The 23,532-nt window shown below is 35.2% G+C and overlaps 2 protein-coding genes across 2 annotated transcripts; one reads left to right on the plus strand and one right to left on the minus strand.

Annotated features, from left to right (window-relative positions):
* On the minus strand, nucleotides 1–1,943 carry LOC130048126 (uncharacterized). Its single transcript, XM_056144391.1, has 3 exons — nucleotides 1,806–1,943; nucleotides 1,514–1,701; nucleotides 1–335 (listed from the first exon to the last, which is right to left on the minus strand). Exons 2-3 carry the CDS (start codon nucleotides 1,683–1,685, stop codon nucleotides 124–126), a joined length of 384 nt encoding a protein of 127 aa, XP_056000366.1. The 5' UTR covers nucleotides 1,686–1,701; nucleotides 1,806–1,943; the 3' UTR covers nucleotides 1–123.
* Nucleotides 1,944–12,948: 11,005 nt separating this feature from the next.
* LOC125656834 (cyclin-dependent kinase 20-like) lies at nucleotides 12,949–22,661 on the plus strand. Its single transcript, XM_048887421.2, has 10 exons — nucleotides 12,949–13,109; nucleotides 14,277–14,355; nucleotides 15,231–15,304; nucleotides 15,451–15,490; nucleotides 16,486–16,674; nucleotides 17,771–17,892; nucleotides 20,072–20,134; nucleotides 20,798–20,849; nucleotides 21,705–21,776; nucleotides 21,910–22,661. The coding sequence occupies exons 2-10, from the start codon at nucleotides 14,281–14,283 to the stop codon at nucleotides 22,252–22,254; spliced, it is 1,032 nt and encodes a 343-aa protein (XP_048743378.1). The 5' UTR covers nucleotides 12,949–13,109; nucleotides 14,277–14,280; the 3' UTR covers nucleotides 22,255–22,661.
* Nucleotides 22,662–23,532: the final 871 nt, after the last annotated feature.

Below are 23,532 nucleotides of genomic sequence, written 5' to 3' on the forward strand. Positions count from 1 at the left end.
TATTGTGTCACTTTTTAATTTTCTTGAGAATTGAATATTTCAGTTTTGTATACAAAAGTTTAGAAGGATACAGAATTTCAAAGAACATAAGAGTTCTTATATTGCAAGATTTGGTACAGAACTTTAACATTTAGCTTTCTTGGATCTTTTCTTGAGTACAGTCGCCTTCTTCTTCATTGTGTCATTTTTGTCTTTATGTTCTTTGGGTAACTCAAACATAGAGAATGTGAAGGCAGAAGTAACACCTGGGTTGTATCTCCCGGGGGTCAGGGGTCCAACAGCTGGTGAAGCCTGGGCTTTGGACTTTGCAATCGAGGCTTGGTAGTTGCTCATATCTATTAAAATATAACTTATAATATTGCATGCTGTTGAATTGCATATATAAATATGTGATATGCATTCAGGGCATCATATGATATTTACAGCAAGAGTTTTCAAATAAATCATAAAGAATGAAATACTGCACACAATATTTTTACTATTTTTTTTTATATGCTTACATGTATTTAAGTATATATTGCCAGTGATTTTTAAAGACCCATTTTAGGTCCGAATAACGGCCATTTCCCCTTCCCATACAGACCATTTTTTCCCAAATTAACTTGCACTTTTATTGATAATAAAAACTGACGAAAAACGTATTTGTTACAAAATATGTTCAATGTGAATAGTTTATATATGACATGACAACGACGCATCAATTCTAGAAGATTTAGAAAGAATAGTAAAAAAAACAAATTGAGCTTAAAGAAAAGAAAGTTAAGTATGTAAAATAAATGAAGAATGACATCAATTTGAATTTGATTTTTTGTTTGATATGATATGTTTAGCATATTTACAATAATTACAAGGTTTTCCCAATTTGATAAAAATATTGACAAGTTTTCCCAATTCGAAAGCCACAGGATCCTTTTGAAAAATATCGAAAAATCACTGATTGCAGACATAGAATGATAGTGTTACTACAGACCAACAGAACCAGGCTTATAATTTCTCCAGACTTTGACTTAGTAACTAACCAAGAGGTCCGGGTTCGATGCCGGCGCCGCAACTTAAATCCTAAGACGTTTAATATAGTGACTGTTCCTTGGCCAAGTGTTGCGCATTAGAAGTGAGATCCACTGATCTTTCCTGTATGACCTTGACACGGAGGTCCCGTGTCACGGCCGGGGTTGACATGACAAAGAATCCTCACTACTACAGCCCTGAGCGCCACGCATAGGTTTACATTTACATGTATAGCACTTCACTTAGAGCTGGTCACGTGTCTATGTGATTGAATATTTTCAAATGGGGCGTAAAAGAACAAACAGGATATACTACCTTGGTATTGTATTAACTTCTATACGTTTACAAACGTGAAATACACTCGGCAATCTAATTAAAATCATCCGTTCGGGTTCCGTTGACAACTTACTCTGACTGTTGAAGTACGGATCCCGACCAGATGATTTTAATTAGATTGTTGTCTAAATTAGTTACTGTCTTTGAATTATATGAATTGCAAACTTACGTGATCCAGATTCCGTAATCCTTCCAGGCGTAGACATCAGTGTTGCATTTCCTCTGGTTTTCTTTGGGTGTTGACCAACAGTATTCCCTTTCTTAGAATTGGACCCCATCATCGCGGGTGTTGGTTTTTCTCCAGTGGACCAACTCATTTTTACCGAGGTATCTCTGGCCATTGCATTAATGGGAAGGCTGTTATAAATGTTAAAACAAGCATTGTAATAAAAACGAAAAGTAAAATTTTGGAATGATCGAGACGCAATTTAATATTTTGTAACAGTATATGTGATGGATACCTTTTGATTGCACGGAAATTATGAAGGAATTCTTGTCTTCCGCCAGAATTAATGGGATGCAATTCATAAAATTCTAATTCCACCGTAGAAATCTGAATATTGCGCTTGTCCGGTGTTGTCGCCTTGTAGTCCGATTTCTCCGGCGAAATAGGAAGGACTTGTGTATTGCGCTTGTCTAATGGTGTAACCTTGTGGCGAGTTTTGTGCAAGGTTGTTAAAATTGTGCTATCCTTATCTGGAATGGATTTAGCACTCGATGCACCTGTATTTAGATGGCCCGCAGCAGGGTTAAGGTGTCCCGAGTAAAGTTAAAATAATCATCATAAAATGTACCTCGGTGCACTTCATACTATATGACGTCACAATATAAAAGTACGTCACGACGTACAGGGCCCGGTTTTTCGAAAGCTGGTTAACTTTAACACAGTGGTTAAGTTTAACGCAGTGTTAACTCCTAACCAAGTGATTAGCTAACACAATGGTTAAATTCTGTTTTTCGAAAGCAATTTAACACATTGATTAGTTAACACTGTGTTAACCGAGTTAACCACTTGCTAATCATTTGATTACCCATAATGCACATGTACTTCCTATGTAAACAATATAAATGCAGGAGTAAATAAAAGTCTTGTTTGTGGGAGATAGCTAATGAAATGTTCATGTATTGTTTTGTTTCAAAATACGTGACTGTGAGCCATGCACTTATACTTGTATAAATGCATTTATTAGTCTATTCAATTTGAATAATCATAAAGGTATTGGATATAATGATATATACTAGGCCTTTAGAAGCCTAGTTGGGAAAAACGGTGCTTATGTTGTAGAAAGCAGGCTCATTGCATAGTTTATCAAAGTGGGGGTTTATAGGGAGTCGAACAAGTTGACTTCACAATTGTCTGAAAATACTTGACAAGCCAAAACAAAATTATTTATACCCCCCCCCCCCCTAAAATGAGTTGTTCTGTACGAGCCGAACCTAAAATCCTAAGTTGCGTGAAGGGGGAGGGGGTCGGTTTCATCCTTTATCAGTAAAATATACGGGTTCAGTTCAAGCTTACATTTCAACTACCAATCACTAGTGCTATGATATGAAAAAGCGGGGAAGGGGGGTGTCAGACTTTGCATGTAAAAATAACAGTAAACGTATGTTGTCAGAAATAAGGGGGTGAGGTGCTACATGTTTTGGACTAGGAAATAAAACATGTGGTTTTCTATATTGTTTGATTCATAATTGGACAAAATTTATGGGAGGGGTTTAACGACGATGCTAGCCTATAAAAAATTCTAAATTTCTAAGAATATCTAACTTTCTTTTTTTTTTTAATACTCTTTAAAAGTCTTATTTTCCCCAATACAGATAAAGATATTCATGAAGAAAATGATAAATAAATTTACCTTATGATAGTCTGTTCACATACATATCTATAGCATTTTATATCTATGTTCTTTTTATGCATTTATTTATTTTAATATTCTTTTTATTTTAAACATAACACTTGATCCACCACTCCATTTCTACTAAGGGAGATTAATCTGGAATATCAACAATGAAAAACTCTTCTTCCTAAGTTTGTGTTAACAACTATTCTGTATTAGCCTGAATTGAATACTGTTCTTATTAGACAGCCTTCAAAAAAGAAAATACATGTATGTACGTTTCATGCATGCAAATCTTCATTTGAATCAGTTGTAAATGATACAAGGGATTTTCAAAAGGTCAAGGCCAGTGCAGACAATAGTGTTTTTAAAGTTGGTGTTTCAATGGAGATTATCATCATGAACTAAGGGCCTGCATACACTTTGACATTTGGAAGCCAAAAATTAGGTAAAATTACATCTTAAGCATGGGTCCTGTTGCAGGATTTCATATAAGTGAATATAATACGAGTTTTATTGACACCCCCCCCCCTTTTTGAAAGTTTCTGCCGAAAGTATCTATAGATGCGTGCAAGATATTGCCACTGACAGCAAAGTGTAACACCATCATCCAACTGTACTAGTTTTTTCCATTAGCTGTTCCCCTTAGGTAAATTTCATGAGATTTGACGAAAATATCAATTTATGACAACATAAACAAAACACCGTCATAGTTCAGCATCAATACACACCTCAGAATGTCTAAGCCTTTGAAATTTTCATGATTTTTGGTCCGAGGCGGACAGAAAATGAAGTAGGCGGCCATTTTTAACCACTGTGTTAAGACTTAACACAGGTACTGGAGGTGGATTAAAGTTAACACAACGTTAACACAGTGTTAACGCAAACTCGCATTTTGAAAAACAGTTAATCACATGGTTAACTTTAACACAGAAGTTAACACCGAGTTAACACTGTGTTAAAGTTAACCAGCTTTCGAAAAACCGGGCCCAGGTCTATAGTTGTATCACGGGGAAAATGTCATAATATTTTCTCGCTATTTATTGCCGTTATCTAGTGTTCAAGCTGTATGTGTTTTAAAATCTGTTTGTCAGATGATCCCCCCCCCCCCCCCCCTAAATTTCTTCAATAATATATGTCTCATATATTTATATATAATATGTGAACGAAAGACTGTAAAGTAATCTTTACATGACTTTGTGACCTTGATATCGACCCCGATGTGTATAGTCATTTAGAATAAAGAAAACCAACGGATGTACATATCGACTCGTTACAGGTGAAAGATGACGATATTTTATTTCGACCTAGGCATATTCAGAAAGGTAACTAGTTGTAGATTTAGGATTTTGATACGGAAGGTACAATATTTTGCCTCGTTTAGATACGATTTGGATGTGAATGTGGAAAATGCCCAACATTTGAGTTGAGATTATGGAAATTGCTATATTTGAGAGGATATTGTACCGATCCGTATCACTCTTTAAATTTACTATATTAATGTCGACATATCAAGCCCAAGCTGCAAATGGTTTGAGTGCATCTTTCACCTGGAACGAGGTGATAAACAACTAAAAGTCTAGCGGATAAAAATAGCTCTACGTCACTTGTATGACGACGTAATAGGTAAGCAAAGGATTTCCCCACGTGATACGATGTTTGTTAATGTATTAACAAACGATTTTTGCTAAAAATATGCGACGCTTGAAAGAATTTTACTTTTATATGAATATGCTGTTATTGCTTGTTATTTTACCCGGGACACCTTAACCCCGCTGTGGGGTGAATTGTCATTTGAATACTTCCATATACAGTAAAACACGGTTATAGCAAATCTTCAAGACCAACAGAAAACATTTCATCATAACCAAACTTCGTTATGTCCAATAAAAGTTTCATTATTTTCCTCTCCGAGGGAAATAAATATCACTTTGCAATACGCGTGAATTCGTTAAAAGCGTGTTCATCATAACCGTGTTTTACTGTACTGTATATAGAATTAATATATCATGAGAAGATAAGTAGGTAACTACCTTCTAAACTAACACTAGGATGTTCATAGACTTCACGCCTAATTTTCTTAACTCCGGAGGCAGTGGACGAAGACCCCGCTCTCTTACGGTGCCGAGTTTTGACAGATTCTGGACTACATGTAGGTTGAGATTTACAGCTCTCGGTACCACTGTTGGAGGATATCCTCATCCTAGATACCGCATCTTCAACCGTCTTCTGTTGTTTGCCGAGAATTAACTTGTGAAATGCTGTAACCGATTCTTGGTCTTCCTCGTCAAAAGAATGGTTTGACGACATTGACGTCCTTCGTCTTTTCTCATTCCTTTCTGTTCTTTTCCAGCGGTCGTATCTTTTATCGGTATTTGGTTGGAAGCAGATGTCGTACATTTCTTTTGGTATGTTGAATTCTGAAAGGAAAACAGAGAAAAAAATCTAGTGAAGAATGGAAAATATTATAAGTAAAAATTCACTAGCTCGCAAGAAAGTAATTATTTTACACTTTCAGCTTTTCACAGAGACAACAAGCATTTAATTAGATAGGATAGTGAACTTTCATGAATTACCTCGGAAAACTTGTAGGGGGTGAAGCACCTTTGGGTGGTCACACCCCTCCTTCTTCTTGTTTTTAATAGATGTACTATTCTGAAGAGAATCGACACCGTTTTCTTTTACATGGCGCGGATCTTTTCTGAAATGTATACCCAAAAAGTTTTTACCTTAATGTTTTTGGGAAAAAGAGAGATAAATAATATATAAAATCAATTCATTTGTAATACAGAAACTTCAACCGAGAATACGATTTATACCTGGGTGACAACTCTGGTGCAGGTGGTTGGTTTGGGTTACATTTTGAGGTAATGGGGGAAACCGCATCTGGAAGAACGCCATCTCTCATTGCACTTGACCCTCTAATAGGCGGTAAAGTTTTCATAGTCGCATGGCTGCTTCTCGGCGATGAACGCTGTTTAGTGTCTGATGTTACCGCTGGGGCTACCTTAATTGTTTGAGAGTCCAAATTGCCTCTAGTGATATATCTTTTACTATCTTTATAGTCTACATTTTCTGCAATTGACGGACGAGTTGCGCTGCTATCGGAAACCACCTTTTCACGCACGTCATCATTTCTCAGAGTAGGTAAAGCCGTGCAGCTGTTTCCTTTTGATGTCTGTGATGCCACTCCTGTAGGATCTATCCTCGTTTCAATATCTTTCAATAAGAAATTTTCAATATGTTCAAAGTCAACAGCTTCAGCAAACGATAGACGAGATTCCGTGGCGGCTTCCGGTTCCTTTAACTTTCTGAGTTTAGTGTATTCTGATACATCACTGCTTGGTATAATGTAAAGTGGAAGTTTGTTGTCCTTCTTGTCGTGAAGTGGATTTATTAGCAACGGCGGCAATGTGTTGTCGTCTGCTTTGCCTGACTTGGACACATACAGTGGTGCAACAGATGCCTTCTTTTGATTTGCTAGCTGAGAAGAGTGTCTGGTAGTGAACGTCACTGACTTGGTGTCAAGTACTGTAAAGAGCAATTTTCAATGTAAAGAGAAATGTATTTGAAAAAATAGGAATGTTTTTCATTTCTTTAACTTGATTTGCATTTTGAATTCATGTTAAAATATGCTGTACCAGGTATGTTGGTTTTCGAGGGTGATTGAGACGAGGAAATGCTTGGCCATGCTCTTGCTGCTGGGACGCTTTTTCTGTGCGTGGACGGTGCGCAATCATTTCTCTGTGCATATGATGGACTAATGTGCATGTTGAGCGATTTGTGGTCAAGCACTCTGGGGTCGCACTTTTCGCGACCTAAACGTGGTTCTTTGACGAAATCTGCCGACTGCAAAAGAAAGAAATAAGTAAATATCCGATCTTTGGATTCCAAATAAATAAAATGTATACGATAATTATAACGATGATGAAGTGGCTTTTAAAAAAAATATATTTATTTATCTTGAGGGGGTGACTGAATGCTACCTGAGTAAGTAGTCTTTGCTTACCCCTGATGAAGTAGATGCAGCAATCTTGATGCGATGTCCATCGATATGGAAACTCTTATCCGCCCCTGACTTGTAAAGATTAACAGAAGATAGCATGGCAGGCGCTTTAAAGCTGCTTAACTTTGGCATGTCAGAGTGAAGCATCATTGTGCGTTTCTGACAAGTTCTGGTGTCATTTCTCGCTTGTGCTCGAAGATGAGGCATTATTTGCTGCAAATAGATTCAGTGCACATTAAATAAATTGTAGCAGATCATAGCAACATATAACAGTCAGTGGCGAATACAGAACATATCTAAGAGGGGGTGGGGTGGTGGTGGTAAGTTTGTGCCCTTTCTACCCAAACAAAACTTTAAATAATAAAAGAAAATACCATATATAGATAAAGCCTCTTTTAAAAAAATGAAGTAATGCGTTGTGTATCATAGTAAAGACAATTTGCACGTAGTGCATATAACTCAAGAAAATGTGATACAGACGTGTGATTTGTGCGTATACAATACTTGATATATAGGGTTTCTGACATTTCTGCATATGTGGAAAAATAAAGTATACATTATGCAGAGAACCATTCAATCCTCCTTGATTTCTTGCATAACAGTTCTTTATCATTCTCATTTTACTTTTTTTCTATAATTTTGATTTATCTAATTATTTTTATCTATCATTATTATCAACTCTAATCTAAGAAAGTACATATCAATACAGTATATGTTTGATATAAGAAAAATATCAATAATATGATCTCCCAAATACAAAATACTATAGTAATTACGATGAATTTACATTCCATGAATTCAAACAGATGTCAACATATAAAATATATCAGGCCCGGAAAATAATGTAAATAATTATATTATAGGCAAAGCGAGACATCGACGTTCTCAAATATCGCATTTATTCATTACTTTCACCGCACACATAAAGACTATGCTATTAAAACATGTGAGGATTTTTAAACCAAAGATCTATACATTTTCAGGGGCGGATTCAGGAATTGCGGTTACGGGGGGCGCCAATGTATGAGGCAGGGGGTCTGGGGGCCGCGTTGAGGTCCCCAGAAGCACCCGGAAGCTCCTGGAATTTACAGATTTTATAGGGCCTGAAATTTATGTCTCCTATTTAGTCATTTGTACTATATTTTATCATTTTTAATAAGGTGAAATTATGACGCAAATTTTAAGGGTTTTTGGAAAAAAAATAAGTTCTCATAATCAAGTAATTCAAGAAATCAAAAGATTTTGTCATTTATTTCTCTGGGAGTGGAAGAAATTATTGCTTCTTCTATCGTTTAGTACATTTTTCTAAACAAGATACCGCGATTTACATAAAATTTGAAAATTTTAGGTGGGCGCGCGCCGGCTGCGCCCCCCCCCCCCCCCCCGCCTTAAATCCGCCACTGATTTTGATTGTGTACATGCATATATGTATTCTTTAAACAATAAAATCGTATCCATATGTATTTTTTTTAAAACAATAAATTCATCACCCTAAATATGAATTTAAGAAGGAATATAAGACAATCACTGAATAAGTTACCTTTGTGAATTTGATCCGTTAACGCTTAGAATATATGTGCTGTTAACCTAGAAGCAATCAGGAGAGTGTAATAGTTTAATTCCATTGTGACGTAGAATTTGCATGACGTCACAGAAGTAAATCGTAGTAGGCTTCATGTGTGCGGTTGCCCCTAGCATCCTGTATGTTCATACTAAAGCGCGAAGAGTACTCTGAATTTATAGTCACAAGTACATGAAATGTCTACCATTATGGTAGTACTTGAACAAAAAGTTTATAATTCGTAAGCAATTCTGGCTCTGGAACAATAAAGAATTAGCTGCAGTAAAAAATCTTGGATGTGATAAAAACGGTAAATAAGATCTAACACTGAGAATTACTGCCAGATATATATTTCCAAGTACAATTTTTACTTTTATAAAGTATCAACGTTATGGTGAGAAATTGAGACTGAGATGAAAATTGAGTTCGTTTCAGATTTACAATCCGACCGAGATTTAATGACAAGCAGCGTGCATCTGCTCAGCAAGGGCGGACTAAGGTTTTTCTTTCCAATCAAGGATCGACTCACAATCATGAAGGCATACCGGAATCTACGTGACGAGGTGCAAACAAGAAACGACGATGGTTGCTAACAAAACTATACATATAACTATAGATAGTAAATATAAAGCATATTTAATGTTATATGTATTTTAATTATCATCAAGAATTAAAAAGGTCCGGTTGGAACAGCACCTCAGTAATGATCGTTATTGCAAACATGTTTAATTTTTTCAACTTTCTTCAATCAAGGTATCATTTCGAAGTTAAAATATGGACTGTTTATCTAACAATCATTTTTACTTTCAACGGTCTTTGAATCACATTCAAAGGAAGCAAGTGTGTGTGACCCATGTTCAGGCGCATAGCTGCATATATACGCAAGTACATGTATGCAAATGTGTGTACACATTATTGAGAGAGAGAGAGAGAGAGAGAGAGAGAGAGAGAGAGAGAGAGAGAGAGAGATGTCGTTAAATTATTTGAGATTCAAAATTAACTTTGCGTAATGATAATGCCCATTCAATTAAATTCAGTCCGTTTTGAATTTCAAATGATCAACGATGCACTAAAAAGAATTAAGAAAAGGTGTGATTTCATTCCTAAAAACCAGGACCTTCCAGAACCTCAAGTCGACCACCAGACCCTTTGCCGTACTGTGCGTGCACTTCATTTTCTTTCTGGATACGCGCCTGATGTGTGTACCTTTTCTGCCCAAGGAGATGGGCGGGGTGAAGAGTTTTAAATGGCCAAAAAAAAAACCAAAACCAAAAAAAAAAAAAAAAAAAAAAAAAAAAAAAAAAAAAACCACAACCAAACAACCACCCCTAAAAACCCTCATTTTTATTAAAACTGATCAACCAATAGTTGGAGAGGGGTAACCCCGTAAACTTACGGCAAGTTTTCAAATACTAGTAAACCTAATACATTTAAAGGTCAATAAAATTCATGAAATTAGCTTTTGAATATCATTCAAGATATCCATAACATTTAAAAAGTCGAGGATACATTATGATTCTCCTACCTAAAATCTTGTGAAGTGGATAGCAGGACGTGCCTGGTGTTTAATAATTATGTGTACAGGCGTTAGACAAAATGTGTACATGCAAAACCATACTTATAATTGTATACAAAAATAACACCCATGTCTAGTCCTATTATAACATTGCAATGAAAATTCGATCTGGCCACCATTACACGAAATTTTCAGTTACGAAAAATGCAAAATTTACGTGTGAACACTTAGGCTGTGTCGAGCTGAGTGAGCGAATTCGTACAGAACAAACAAAAAATCCATCAAAAACAGCAACACCTTTTGGAGAAGCGAATAACTTGGAGAAAACAATTTCATGCTAATGCGTTACACTTAAACGTGTGAAATTTTATTTTAATTATCTTAATTTTGTACCAAACGTAGTCTCTCTCAGTTTATTGTTTTGGAACTTGATGTTTCAAATATGGAATCGAAGTTTTAGATAAAGTATAGAATATACCTGGTATGTCTAATGTCATGCTTGTACATTACATGTACATGCATGTCCACTGATTCACATAAAGATGTTTGCTTAAATTAGCCAAGATACTGGTTTTTATTTATTTCAAAATTGTCCAAAACTTTTTTCAGCTGTGGTTGAAATTCAAATTGCGGGAAAGGCTTTAAAATATACATGTGTAGATCACCAATGGTACAATGCACTTCTCGACCCTTTTATGAATACAAGTTTATCATATCGTCTGTTGCCCTGTACCATATCATGACAAGCAACAATACTTTTTATTTCTGTAGTCAGATAATACAATTCGAAGTCTAGTAGGACCACAGTATAGACTCGCTCAGGTCTCTATTTTAGAATTAAAAAATTTTCCGCAATTCTTTATTTATTCATCTTTTTTGTAAATTATAAGAAAAACATTTATCATATAATCTCTCGAGTACACATACTTAAAATAAAGACATCGCAGTTTTAAAATATCGCATTTTTTAAAAATTACTTTCTGAAACTGAAATATGATTCTACATTAAAAGTTTTGAGATTTTTTTTAAACCAAAGAGAGCTCTATTAGATTTTGACTATTCGCTTGGATAATTACATATATATCAGAGTACATATATGATATGTAACTGTTTGACAATAAAATCATCTTCCTATGTATATGAATTCAAAAAGAAGTAGAATCCAGTCAATGAATAAGTTACCTCAGTGAGTTTGCTCCGCCGAAGATGCAATGGCTTGGAATAGCTATTCCATTGTGACGTAGAAATTTAATGACGTCACAGAAGTTTAATGGCACCGGTTGCCCCTAGTATCCTACAGGTTCAGACTAAAGTGCGGAGAATACACTGAATTAATGTATAATCGTTTTGCAATACATGTGTTTACAATGACGTTTATAAATACACGTACACACATGTAGTTCTAGATCTGGCTCTGGAACGACGAAAATAAGCTGCACTCTTGAGTGAAAGCATCTTAGAATCACATATTGTGATCTAAAATTTGTCAATGAAACCAGTTCAAGTTGATGGTTTAATTTATAAAGGATCAACCCTATGGTGAGGATTTAAGACCAAGATGAAAATTCAGTTTTCTCTCTGTGATATTATGTTTATTTGTTCAAAACGATGGGTAGCAGATACATTAAATAAAATAGAACAAATTTTAACTCCAATCATGCACGGTATCGAGAGGGGCAGCATTAAACTACATACAAATGTATCCACATATTATTAGCAAGAAAAGAGAAATAATTACATGACACATTTAGGTACAATGTCACTGTGGCTAATTATTTATATTGTTCTAAATAATTTTTGCAATTATAGATTTAAAATACATGTAGTTGACTGTTGACCGAGAACACAATATGTATATGAATTTTTGTTCATCATAAAGTGTAGTAGAATTCTTTACCGTTTTTCTATAACATCCCGAAAAGGTTTTCTTTCATCTACGAACTTTTCACATTATTTATCTCCTAATGAGCCGGAGTTAAATTTGTTACAGATTCGTTCATTCCTCGTAGTATTAGCAACTTCAATCATTAATTTATGAGCAGATATCCGTAATTTACAAATTGATCTTCTAAACTCAAAATACATATAACTTTATTAGGATAATTTTCAAAACCAAAGTGCTCCTTAAATATATACATAATTAATTTTCTATCGGCAATTTATTTCGATTGTTGTACCTGAGTTCAGTGTGTTTATGAAAGATTAGTTTCCTTACAATGTTCTTGCATTTATATTCAATAAATAAGTATTAACAAAGAAACTTAAGCAAATACCCCCTCCTTTAAATTACCTAGATGTATTCTCTTATTTGCAGTATACTGATTAATTCTGGAATATCCCCAACATATTAATAAATTTTCCAGGAATGCCCTAAAAACTCCATGGGCGGATCTAGAAAATTTTCACAGGGGAGGGGGATTGCAGAGCAAGTTGATCCAAAGAAGAGGGTGTTGCATTACCACACCCCCTGCTTTCCATACCTACCAAGAGCTAAGTTCTCGAGGCTCCCGTATTCTCACTCTTTTACCTCCTACAATCTAATTAAAATCAGACTTCTTACGCTGAGTATACGGGGCGGATCTAAGAAGTCTGATTTGAATTAGATTGTGCCTCCTAAATCCTTGGATCCGTTCCTGTTATGGTTTAAAAACGTCTTACCTCCCTTTCTCTGCTCTTGCGTATTAGGAGGTAAACATCGATCCGTGCTTTCCTGACAACATTCAATGAATCGTGGATCTGTCTTTTATTCTTTGTTGAAAATATATTGTCTCTTGCTATGAACAAGCATCAAAATATGATTTTACCACAGCAGAGCTGATTGAGGATTTATTATTCTTCTGTTAGGTTTGTATTTTCATTCTGTGAATCAGAAATAACACCCGCAAAGCTCACTGCTGTTCACATCTGGCTGTACAATAAGACATACATGTACAAACTGATATATATACACTTTGTCAGATTGGATTTGCGCGATTGTGTGAAAAGAGGTACTATCGATGTGGCTTTGTTCTAGCACCTTAAAAATTTAATGCATCGTACTGTCCAACATCAAACACACACATATTTTAAACATTTTATCCACCATCGTACAGACCCGACCCCCTACCAACAAACAAACACACATAAAGTGGAGTGGTATAATGTCCTGATAGTATAGTGTCCTGGTTTCTATAATAATCATTATGAATACTGGAGGTGACTCATCAGCTCAGCAAATTATCTCCAGGATTGAGAAAGTTTTATAATGTGAAATGAAGACCTAAGCTTCGTTTTTGTATATGGGGTTACTTTAAAGGTGGTCATTTTCATGATTTTCTTTGACACAGTCTTGGTTTATTGAAGTCACGTATGTGTAGAAAAAATACCCACTAATCCCTTGTATATATACATGTTAGATGTATATATATTAACACATCACTCAGCAATGAAATTGTTGACAAAATACAACCTTCTATTTTGTAAATGTAATGTAGTTTTATCAAATTTGAATTGATACATAATAAATGAAGTTAAAAACATGAGTTACAAGCTGATGATAAAAATAGAATACGCATTTATCAAGAAATCTTATGCACAGGCATTTTCGCTAGCCAAGGGTTTTCGGTCCACTCTGCTCCCCATAAACAGCATAGTGGACCGAAAACCCTTGGCTAGCGAAGATGACGCACAGGTAAAGTACAGAACCATAGGCTTTGTTTTTGAGTGATTTTGGCTGTATAAAAAGGGCTATACAATCATTATATGCTGATCTGAATATAAGGAACCAGCAATATTTAAATAACAAGTATGTTAGATTACAATCACTGCAGTGTTTGTTTTTTACTGAATGAATACTAGCCTGGACTTAAATGGAAAAAACCCTATGATTTTCAATCAAACTTACCGACTGTTTCTTGAATTCACAGATCTATCAATACTGTGAATATAGCAAATAGTTTCACGGTGAGTTATTTTCTCCCGATACAGTATGCTATTCTACATCATTGTAGCCTTTTGTTATTTCTTTGACAGAATTATGGATCAGCACACCATTTTGGGTAGAATTGGAGAAGGGGCCCATGGCATCGTTCTGAAAGCTAAGCATATCGAGGTAGGTCTAAACAAATGATTGTAATGAATTGATCTGTATCTCTTTTTTTTTTTAATTAAGAAGCACTTCATAAGCTTGATCTTAGGACTTCATATGAAATATCTCTGACTTTGACAAGATAATCTAAATTGATGTATACATTTATATTTTGATAATGGGACACTTCTTAAGCTTATCTAAGACTTTTGACTCTATACTAGATATAATCCAGTTGATTGATACTGAAGAAAATCATTATTATTTTTTTTTTCAGCAGAAAGTTACAGAGTACATTTAATAGTTCTAACTAATTAGTGATTTGTATACTGAGTAAACTACGACACACATGCTCAAAATATTTTGCAGATATTGGTTAAAAAATAAATCAAGAATTAAAGGAGAATAAATTCTTTGGAATAGGGGAGATGAATTCCAGTTTTGGGGGCAAGGGCAAGCAAATAACTTTCTTATTGTAGCTCAAGCTATTTAAGATCATATAATATTTGTACAGATTTTTTGGAACCCTTAGGCTTATTTAATTATTGGATTAAAAAACGAAGTGTCCTGCAAATACATGTACATTATTTCAACTCATTAGATAAAGGAAATAGAAAGTGACACTACGTGTAGCTTATCTTTCAGCTTTGAATTCATTTTACATGAAAATATTTACGTCCACTCCCATTCTACTTTTCCCTGTACATTCTTACTACATGAAACGGAAGGTTAATATCTCATAAACTTTCAACTATGAAATAGGCTAATCACTGCGTATGAATACTCTTGATCTAAACTATATATATAGGCTAACTAGCGAATGCGTTTATTATTATTTATCAAAATGATTAGAATGATTACATGTATATATATTACATACTATGTTTGACTTTCATTAGAGTGGGGAAGTAGTTGCCTTGAAAAAAGTTCCTCTGCGTAAGCTGGAAGACGGAATTCCCCACACTGCACTGAGGTAAACTTGACCTTAAAACTGACCTTGACTTTGTCATTCATGTTCAGATTCTCTGAAACAATTTGATCAGAGAAGACGTTGTGACTTGTACACCTGTATGAGATTGAATAATCTGTACCTCCACCATTTGATCTTGTCTTTTACAGAGAAATAAAGGCCCTTCAAGAGATTGAGGATAATCCTTATGTAAGTGTTCTGTGATAAACAACAGTATAAGAATTAGTATGAGACACATTCATAGTACATCATATATCTCTATGTAAGTGTTCTCTAATAAACAACAGTATAAGAATTAATATGAGAAACATTGATTCGGGTTTTTCTCTATGTCTATTTGTCTGTTCATAACTTTAACACCTTTAAGTTAGTGTTAACTTTTGAGATATTTAAGACAGAGATTAATTAGGGCTCCACCTACATGTATAGGCGGGGACCCTGCTGAATGATCAGCATGTGTCTGTGCTTTAACATTTCTGCAGATTTATTTTGGCTATCTCTGATGAGCTATGAAAATTATATTAATTTTTACAGATAAAGTTTGAGTTTGGGCTATTTTGACTTATATTTGAAAGAGTTATGGATCTTGTTGACTTGAGCAAATTTCAGGAATTTTATAGTTTTCCAGACTTTTTAAGACCACCTTTACCCCATTGAATTGAAAACTTATTCATAAACTTTTGTACATGTATCAATGGGTTACAGATCATGGTTGAGTTTGGCTTTCATGAGCTATTTTTGAAAAAAGTTATGCATTAAAACAGGCCTGTATTTTGATGCTTGCCATCACAATATCTAGTTCTTCTCTCAAAAGTGAATACCAGTATGTGTTCTCCGTATGATATATTCTGAAAGATGAAAGTCAAAGCCATGTGAATGTAGCTGCAATAATGTAGACCTCTCTGATTTTTTTTTTGGGGGGGATGTCAGAATATAAAATGGACAGGGCTACATTATTGTAGCTAATGTGAATGGTAAAGGTCCCAATCTTTCATGAAGGTTACATGTAAGTTTGCCACAGTTGATGCTTTAAGGACTTGTGTTTCACAAACACATCTTGTTGAAAGTTTTATTCAGAGTGATATTACATTGTATTTTTGTTAGATAGAGTTGGGGACATGATTTGAACTTATTTTATGTAATAAAACACATGTCGTAATTCTTTGAGCTTTAATTTGTTTTAGGTTGTAAAGTTACGAGAAGTGTTTCCACATGGAACAAGTCTGGTACTTGCTTTTGAGTATATGCTGTCTGATCTGTCCGAGGTCATCCGGAACACAGAGAAACCACTGACCGAGGGTCAAGTGAAATCGTACATGCTGATGCTGCTGAAAGGGGTGGCCTTCTGTCACGAGAATAACATCATGCACAGGGTTCGTATGACTGTAGGTTTCGTGAAGTGAGGATTCATAAGTGATACTTACAGAACAATATACAAGTAATATCTCTATTTATTGGGTTTTGGAGATTCGTCAAATGCAAAAGTTTGATAGATAACTTTTCTATGAGCATTCATTGGTCTAAATATAATATACATGTATTATGGATATATATGTTACTTACATGTAAATGTCTGTGTGTTGAAGAAACTTCAAGAAAGTGTTAAGTGTCCTTTTTCATTCTGTGTTACAGGATTTGAAACCGTGTGTCTGGTTGTAAAGTTACTAACACATAAGACATCATATGTTACTTGTCTGTGTGTTGGAGAAAGTATTAAGGCCAAAATAAAAATATTGTATGTTTGGCCAAATGTGACAGACTGAAAAAAAACCCAGCCGAGTCAAATTCTTTATTGCCATTTTGTGGCAATTTCTTTTCTGCGTAATTTTTTACTTGTCTGCGTTGTCACTGTATTCAATTTTTGAGTAAAGTAAGAACTTCACATTTGTGCTTGAAAGAAACCCACAAAGTCTTTGCAAGAAAGCTCCCCAAGGACGCAGTTTATAATTAATTTTATCTTGATATACTCGGGATTTATCATGTCATACTATGAAAACAGTACACCTAGTAAACATGGGAAGATGGCAGATGGATTTTTCACGCTGTCTTCGTCTGTTGTGTCTATTGTGTGATTAAAATGGACAACAAAGTAAAGCCGATCGTGTGAAGAATTATGCATTCATGAACGTCAAACTTTTTTTCCATATGTAGTTCTCTGTGTTTCTAAGTTCTAGTCATTGATACATGTATGTTGTGTTGTTTTACACAGTATTAAAACTCAGTTTGGTTGTTGAGTATTTTTAATGCTAAAATATCTGACAGGACATCTTCAGTTTTGTTGGAGAGACATCTGTTACTTGTATTATATTCGTACACATTAAGTAAGTTTCCAAAATCTGGTAATCAAACAAAAAAAAAAAAAAGAATTTGCCTGCATATCTACCCATACTCAATAATCATGAGTCAGGTTTGGGCAAACTGAAATATATTTAATGATAGCCTAGGGGTCCTTTATTTATTGCATTACAGGACTTGAAACCTGCTAACCTGCTGATCAGTTCTACAGGACACTTGAAGATTGCGGACTTTGGACTGGCTCGAGTGTTTCAGAATAAAGGTGACAGGCAGTACAGTCATCAAGTAGCCACCAGGTAAACTCAGTGTATAACTCCTACAGTACTGTAAACTCAGTATATAGCTCCTACTGCTGTACATACAGTACTGTAAACTCAGTATATAACTCATACAGTACTGTAAACTCAGTATATAGCTCCTACTGCTGTACATACAGTGCTGTAAACTCAGTATATAGCTCATACAGTGCTGTAAACTCAGTATATAGCTCATACAGTACTGTAAACTCAGTGTATAGCTCATACAGTTCTGTAAACTCAGTGTATAGCTCATACAGTACTGTAAACTCAGTGTATAACTCATACAGTACTGTAAACTCAGTATATAGCTCCTACTGCTGTACATACAGTACTGTAAACTCAGTATATAGCTCCTACTGCTGTACATACAGTACTGTAAAATCAGTATATAACTCCTTCTGCTGTACGTACAGTACTGTAAACTCAGTATATAGCTCCTACTGCTGTACGTACAGTATTGTAAACTCAGTGTATAGCTCCTACTGCTGTACATACAGTAACTCAGTATATAGCTCCTACTGTTGTACATACAATACTGTAAACTCAGTATATAGCTCCTACAGTACTGGAAACTCAGTATATAGCTCATACAGTACTGTAAACTCAGTGTATAGCTCATACAGTACTGTAAACTCAGTGTATAGCTCATACAGTACTGTAAACTCAGTGTATAGCTCCTACTGTTGTACATACAGTACTGTAAGCTCAGTATATAGCTCCTACTGCTGTACATACAGTACTGTAAACTCAGTATATAGCTCATACTGCTGTACGTACAGTACTGTAAACTCAGTATATAGCTCATACTGCTGTACGTACAGTACTGTAAACTCAGTGTATAACTCATACAGTACTGCAAACTCAGTATATAGCTCCTACTGCTGTACATACAGTACTGTAAACTCAGTATATAGCTCCTACTGCTGTACATACAGTACTGTAAAATCAGTATATAACTCCTTCTGCTGTACGTACAGTACTGTAAACTCAGTATATAGCTCCTACTGCTGTACGTACAGTACTGTAAACTCAGTGTATAACTCATACAGTACTGCAAACTCAGTATATAGCTCCTACTGCTGTACATACAGTACTGTAAACTCAGTATATAGCTCCTACTGCTGTACATACAGTACTGTAAAATCAGTATATAACTCCTTCTGCTGTACGTACAGTACTGTAAACTCAGTATATAGCTCCTACTGCTGTACGTACAGTATTGTAAACTCAGTGTATAGCTCCTACTGCTGTACATACAGTAACTCAGTATATAGCTCCTACTGTTGTACATACAATACTGTAAACTCAGTATATAGCTCCTACAGTACTGTAAACTCAGTATGTAGCTCATACAGTACTGTAAACTCAGTATATAGCTCCTACTGCTGTACATACAGTGCTGTAAACTCAGTATATAGCTCATACTGCTGTACGTACAGTACTGTAAGCTCAGTATATCGCTCCTACTGTTGTACATACAGTACTGTAAACTCAGTATATAGCTCATACTGCTGTACGTACAGTACTGTAAACTCAGTATATAGCTCATACTGCTGTACGTACAGTACTGTAAACTCAGTATATAGCTCATACTGCTGTACGTACAGTACTGTAAACTCAGTATATAGCTCATACTGCTGTACGTACAGTACTGTAAACTCAGTATATAGCTCCTACTGTTGTACATACAGTACTGTAAACTCAGTATATAGCTCATACTGCTGTACGTACAGTACTGTAAACTCAGATAATACTGTAGATTCCTTATTGAATATTTAATATCATGTAATGACTCATACATACGTCAAGTTGCAAGAACATGATTTCGTGAATGATCTGTTGATTAAGAGTTTTTACATGTATTTTAGCAATATAGAAATAAAAGCAAGTACTCTTAATTCGCAAGTGATGCTTCTTGTGAAATTACACAATAATAAACTCCTCATGCATATTTAGGAATTTACATTCGTTGATATTGCTGTTATCTGATCATAAATACAGTGCACAACCTCAGCTGACAGTTCATACTGCTGTTATTAAATCATAAATACAGTGCACAACCTCAGCTGACAGTTCATACTGCTGTTATTAATCATAAATACAGTCCACTGTTTGATTGGATAGATACATATAATGATTTGTGCAAGATTGACTGTTGATGATTTGCTGTTTGTAGATGGTACCGAGCGCCAGAGCTGCTATATGGTGCCAGGAAGTATGATGAAGGGGTCGATCTTTGGTAAGAAAAACACACTATGATCATGATACAAACTCACTATGATCGTGATACAAATTCACTACGGTTGTGATACAAACACACTCTGATCGTGATGCAAACACACTATGATCACAGTAGCCTAGTGGTTAGAACGTTACTTAACAACTGGGAGGTTCAGGTTCAATGCTGGTGCTCCACCAAACCTATGACATTTAATATTGGTTCACTGTTCCTTCACCAAGCACTTAGCATAAGAAATGAAAGTCGCAGGTCTTTCGGACATGAACTTTTTAAATGAGGTTCTACATTATGACAGGCTTTGGCACTATAAAGAAATCGCATGGGTATGGTGTAAGTACCATGTGTTGTTCAGAATTCTGAGAACTTCACTTACGGCTGGTGACATCTCTACATAAGTGAAAAATTCTTGATCAGTATACAAAGCAATATACAGACAAACATATAAACAAAGATTACTTGTATACATACAATTATAGTGAAGAAGAAAAAACGAACAAATAAATAAATGAAACAGTGTTATTAATATTATTAAAGAGTACTAGTAAAGCTTGGATAGTCAGATCTGGTACATATCTGGTGAAGATATACAGTCATATACTTATTAGTATTATGCAGCATGGCCATTGTTGAAGTTTTTATTATTTGATATGTTTGTTTTGGCAGGGCTGTTGGTTGTATATTTGGGGAGCTCTTGAACAATTCACCATTGTTTCCGGTGAGTTTAAACTTTTTCAGTATTATGCATATACATGTAGTATCATACATGTATTTATAGTATTATAATTGTAATTATGTACATATACAGGCCTGGAGATTACAAAACTTTTCTCAAACACAGCCATGTTTTTTTTTGAGTACAACTCTGAGCAATCTCCAAAGCATACTCGAAAAATCTTGAGCATGTACTCCAAATGAGTATGAGAATTACTTTATAAAAGTTTAACCTTCACGTTTGAGTATGAGTGTGAGTACGGATTAGAGTATGGAGTTTGAGTTTGAGAATGAAAATGTGCTCATAAATGTTTTATGACCTCCAGGCATGTTGATCTTTGATATCTCTAACATCGGTATCTGGAATATCATGGGTAAGTCGAGGTGAGTTGGAAGTCCCAAATATATTTACTTTCATCATCATCACCATCATCATCATCCATTTTGATTATCCAGGCCATATTAATCCTTTTGCAAGGGTGAGGCCTGGCTCTCCTATCGACGTTGAAGTTTGTTTTTTATGTATTTTAACCTCAATGTCTTGGATGCTTCGAAGTTTTTTCTCAACCTTATCAAGTTCGAGATAACAAGGTTTGACTGTACATGTAATTATATATATACATATATATATATAGATGTAATCATGTACATATAAGTTTAATATCATACATGCACATAAATATGTATGTAGATGTATATCTACGTACTTTACACTCAATTGTAGATTTGATTGTGTTATTTACATGCAATTTTTTCGCTGCTTATCTCACTTCATGGATTCTCAGCAAGAAGAACAAGACATAATGAATATTACTGGTATCAGTGCTGAATAGGAAATACATTGTTGTATCTTTCCTAGGGAGAAAATGACATTGAACAGCTGTGTCAGGTGTTGCGTGTTCTCGGGACCCCTAATGAGAAGATCTGGCCTGTAAGTTAACAGAGATAGATATGTGAACTGATTAAATACATGTCTTACACTACAACTTCAGTGATGAATTAGTTACGTACAGTGAAGATGTGTATCACTGAATACCACTCATCAGTATTGTATATAATTTCAGGGTATTTCTGAGTTGCCTGACTACAATAAAATCACCTTCCCAGAAAACAATCCCATCCCTTTAGAGGAGATTGTCCCAGACGCATCAATGGAGGCTCTAGATCTCCTCAAACGGTTCCTCGTCTACCCCACCAAGCAAAGAATTTCTGCCAAAGATGCATTACTTCATCCATATTTTTTCACTGAACCGCTTCCTGCTCATCATTCAGAGCTCCCTATCCCTCAGCGCAGCAGACGTGGGTTACCACGGCGACAACAAACACATGACTATAACATTGATGTCCCTTTAGAAAAGAGTTTGATAGACCCAGAGTTACTGGCACCTCATGTTGTCAAAATAAGATGATGTGTGGTGATTGGATATGCTCTCTCTTTGTGAATTCCATGCGGAAAATCAAACTGTCTCAATATTAATTAGTCATGTGACAGGTTAACCAAAACTTAAAAAAAAATTACTACACCATACAGTGTATTACAATTTGTGATGTAGTACAATTTCCTTACAAGTTATACTTGAATGAGTAAAGCACACACATCTTGCATTGTAATTACAATTTTTGTACACACATGTAACCAGTTATGTTGTGAAATGATGCATATCACATATTTGGCAATTTTTTTCAAAAATTCATTTGAAGTTGTTTTCACTTTTTATGTCGCTCCATGTAATGTGTGGGTGTGGGCGGCATTCATTGCCTTGTCAATCACAAATGTAGATATTTGTAATAAAGTCTGAATTAAACATAAAACAAACTGCATGCTTGGTTACATATGTAACCAAAAGATCAATAAGATTTGGCTTATGGTCGAGTCAATTGTCAAAGGCAAAGTTAATTCACCAAACTTTGATACACTTAAGGATAAATGGCAATAAATGTTTTACTAAAATATATAAAAGGCAATTGAATTAAACAAAGTGGTATTTGGAATTAAATGGTGTTTTCATCTAATACCCTTTTGATGCCAGCGGATTGTTTTGGTATCATACAGGTGAATATAACGGTTAACAAGTCAACATACAAAAATCTCACCACTATCACCCGAGTAATAAATGAACACACTCAAATCTCATTACTGTCACCTGAGTAACAAGTCAACACACTCTAATCTCACCACTGTCACCTGAGTAACAAATTAACACACTCAAATCACATTACTGTCACCTGAGTAACAAGTCAACACACTCTAATCTCACCACTGTCACCTGAGTAACAAATTAACACACTCAAATCTCATCACTGTCACTCGAGTAACAATTCAACGTACTGAAGTCTTACCACTGTCACCCGAGTAATAAATTAAAAAACTCAAATCTCACCATTGTCACCCGAGTAAGAAGTTTACATACTCAAATCTCACCACTGTCACCCGAGTAACAAATTAACACACTCAAATCTTATTACTATCACCCGAGTAACACGTTTAAGCACTCAAATCTCGCCGCTATACACCGAGTAACAAATTAACACACTCAAATCTCAGCACTGTCACATGAGTAACAAATCAAAGCACTCAAATCTCACCACTGTCACCCGAGTAACAAATCAAGGCACTCAAATCTTACCAGTCACCCAAATAACAAATCACAAATATCAAATCTCACCACTGTCATCCGAATAAAAAG

This window comes from Ostrea edulis, chromosome 7, assembly GCF_947568905.1.
Source record: "Ostrea edulis chromosome 7, xbOstEdul1.1, whole genome shotgun sequence".
In the NCBI taxonomy this organism is placed as follows: Eukaryota; Metazoa; Mollusca; class Bivalvia; order Ostreida; family Ostreidae; genus Ostrea; species Ostrea edulis.

What these genes read in the sequence shown, in the direction of transcription:
- LOC130048126 (XM_056144391.1), bottom strand. Translation starts at nt 1,685, where the DNA reads ATGGCCAGAGATACCTCGGTAAAAATGAGTTGGTCCACTGGAGAAAAA. An exon ending in GATTACGGAATCTGGATCAC is followed by an intron (nt 336 to 1,513) that starts GTAAGTTTGCAA and finishes ATATTTTAATAG; the next exon opens with ATATGAGCAACTACCAAGCC.
- LOC125656834 (XM_048887421.2), top strand. Translation starts at nt 14,281, where the DNA reads ATGGATCAGCACACCATTTTGGGTAGAATTGGAGAAGGGGCCCATGGC. An exon ending in AGAATAACATCATGCACAGG is followed by an intron (nt 16,675 to 17,770) that starts GTTCGTATGACT and finishes ATTGCATTACAG; the next exon opens with GACTTGAAACCTGCTAACCT. An exon ending in GATGAAGGGGTCGATCTTTG is followed by an intron (nt 20,135 to 20,797) that starts GTAAGAAAAACA and finishes TTGTTTTGGCAG; the next exon opens with GGCTGTTGGTTGTATATTTG.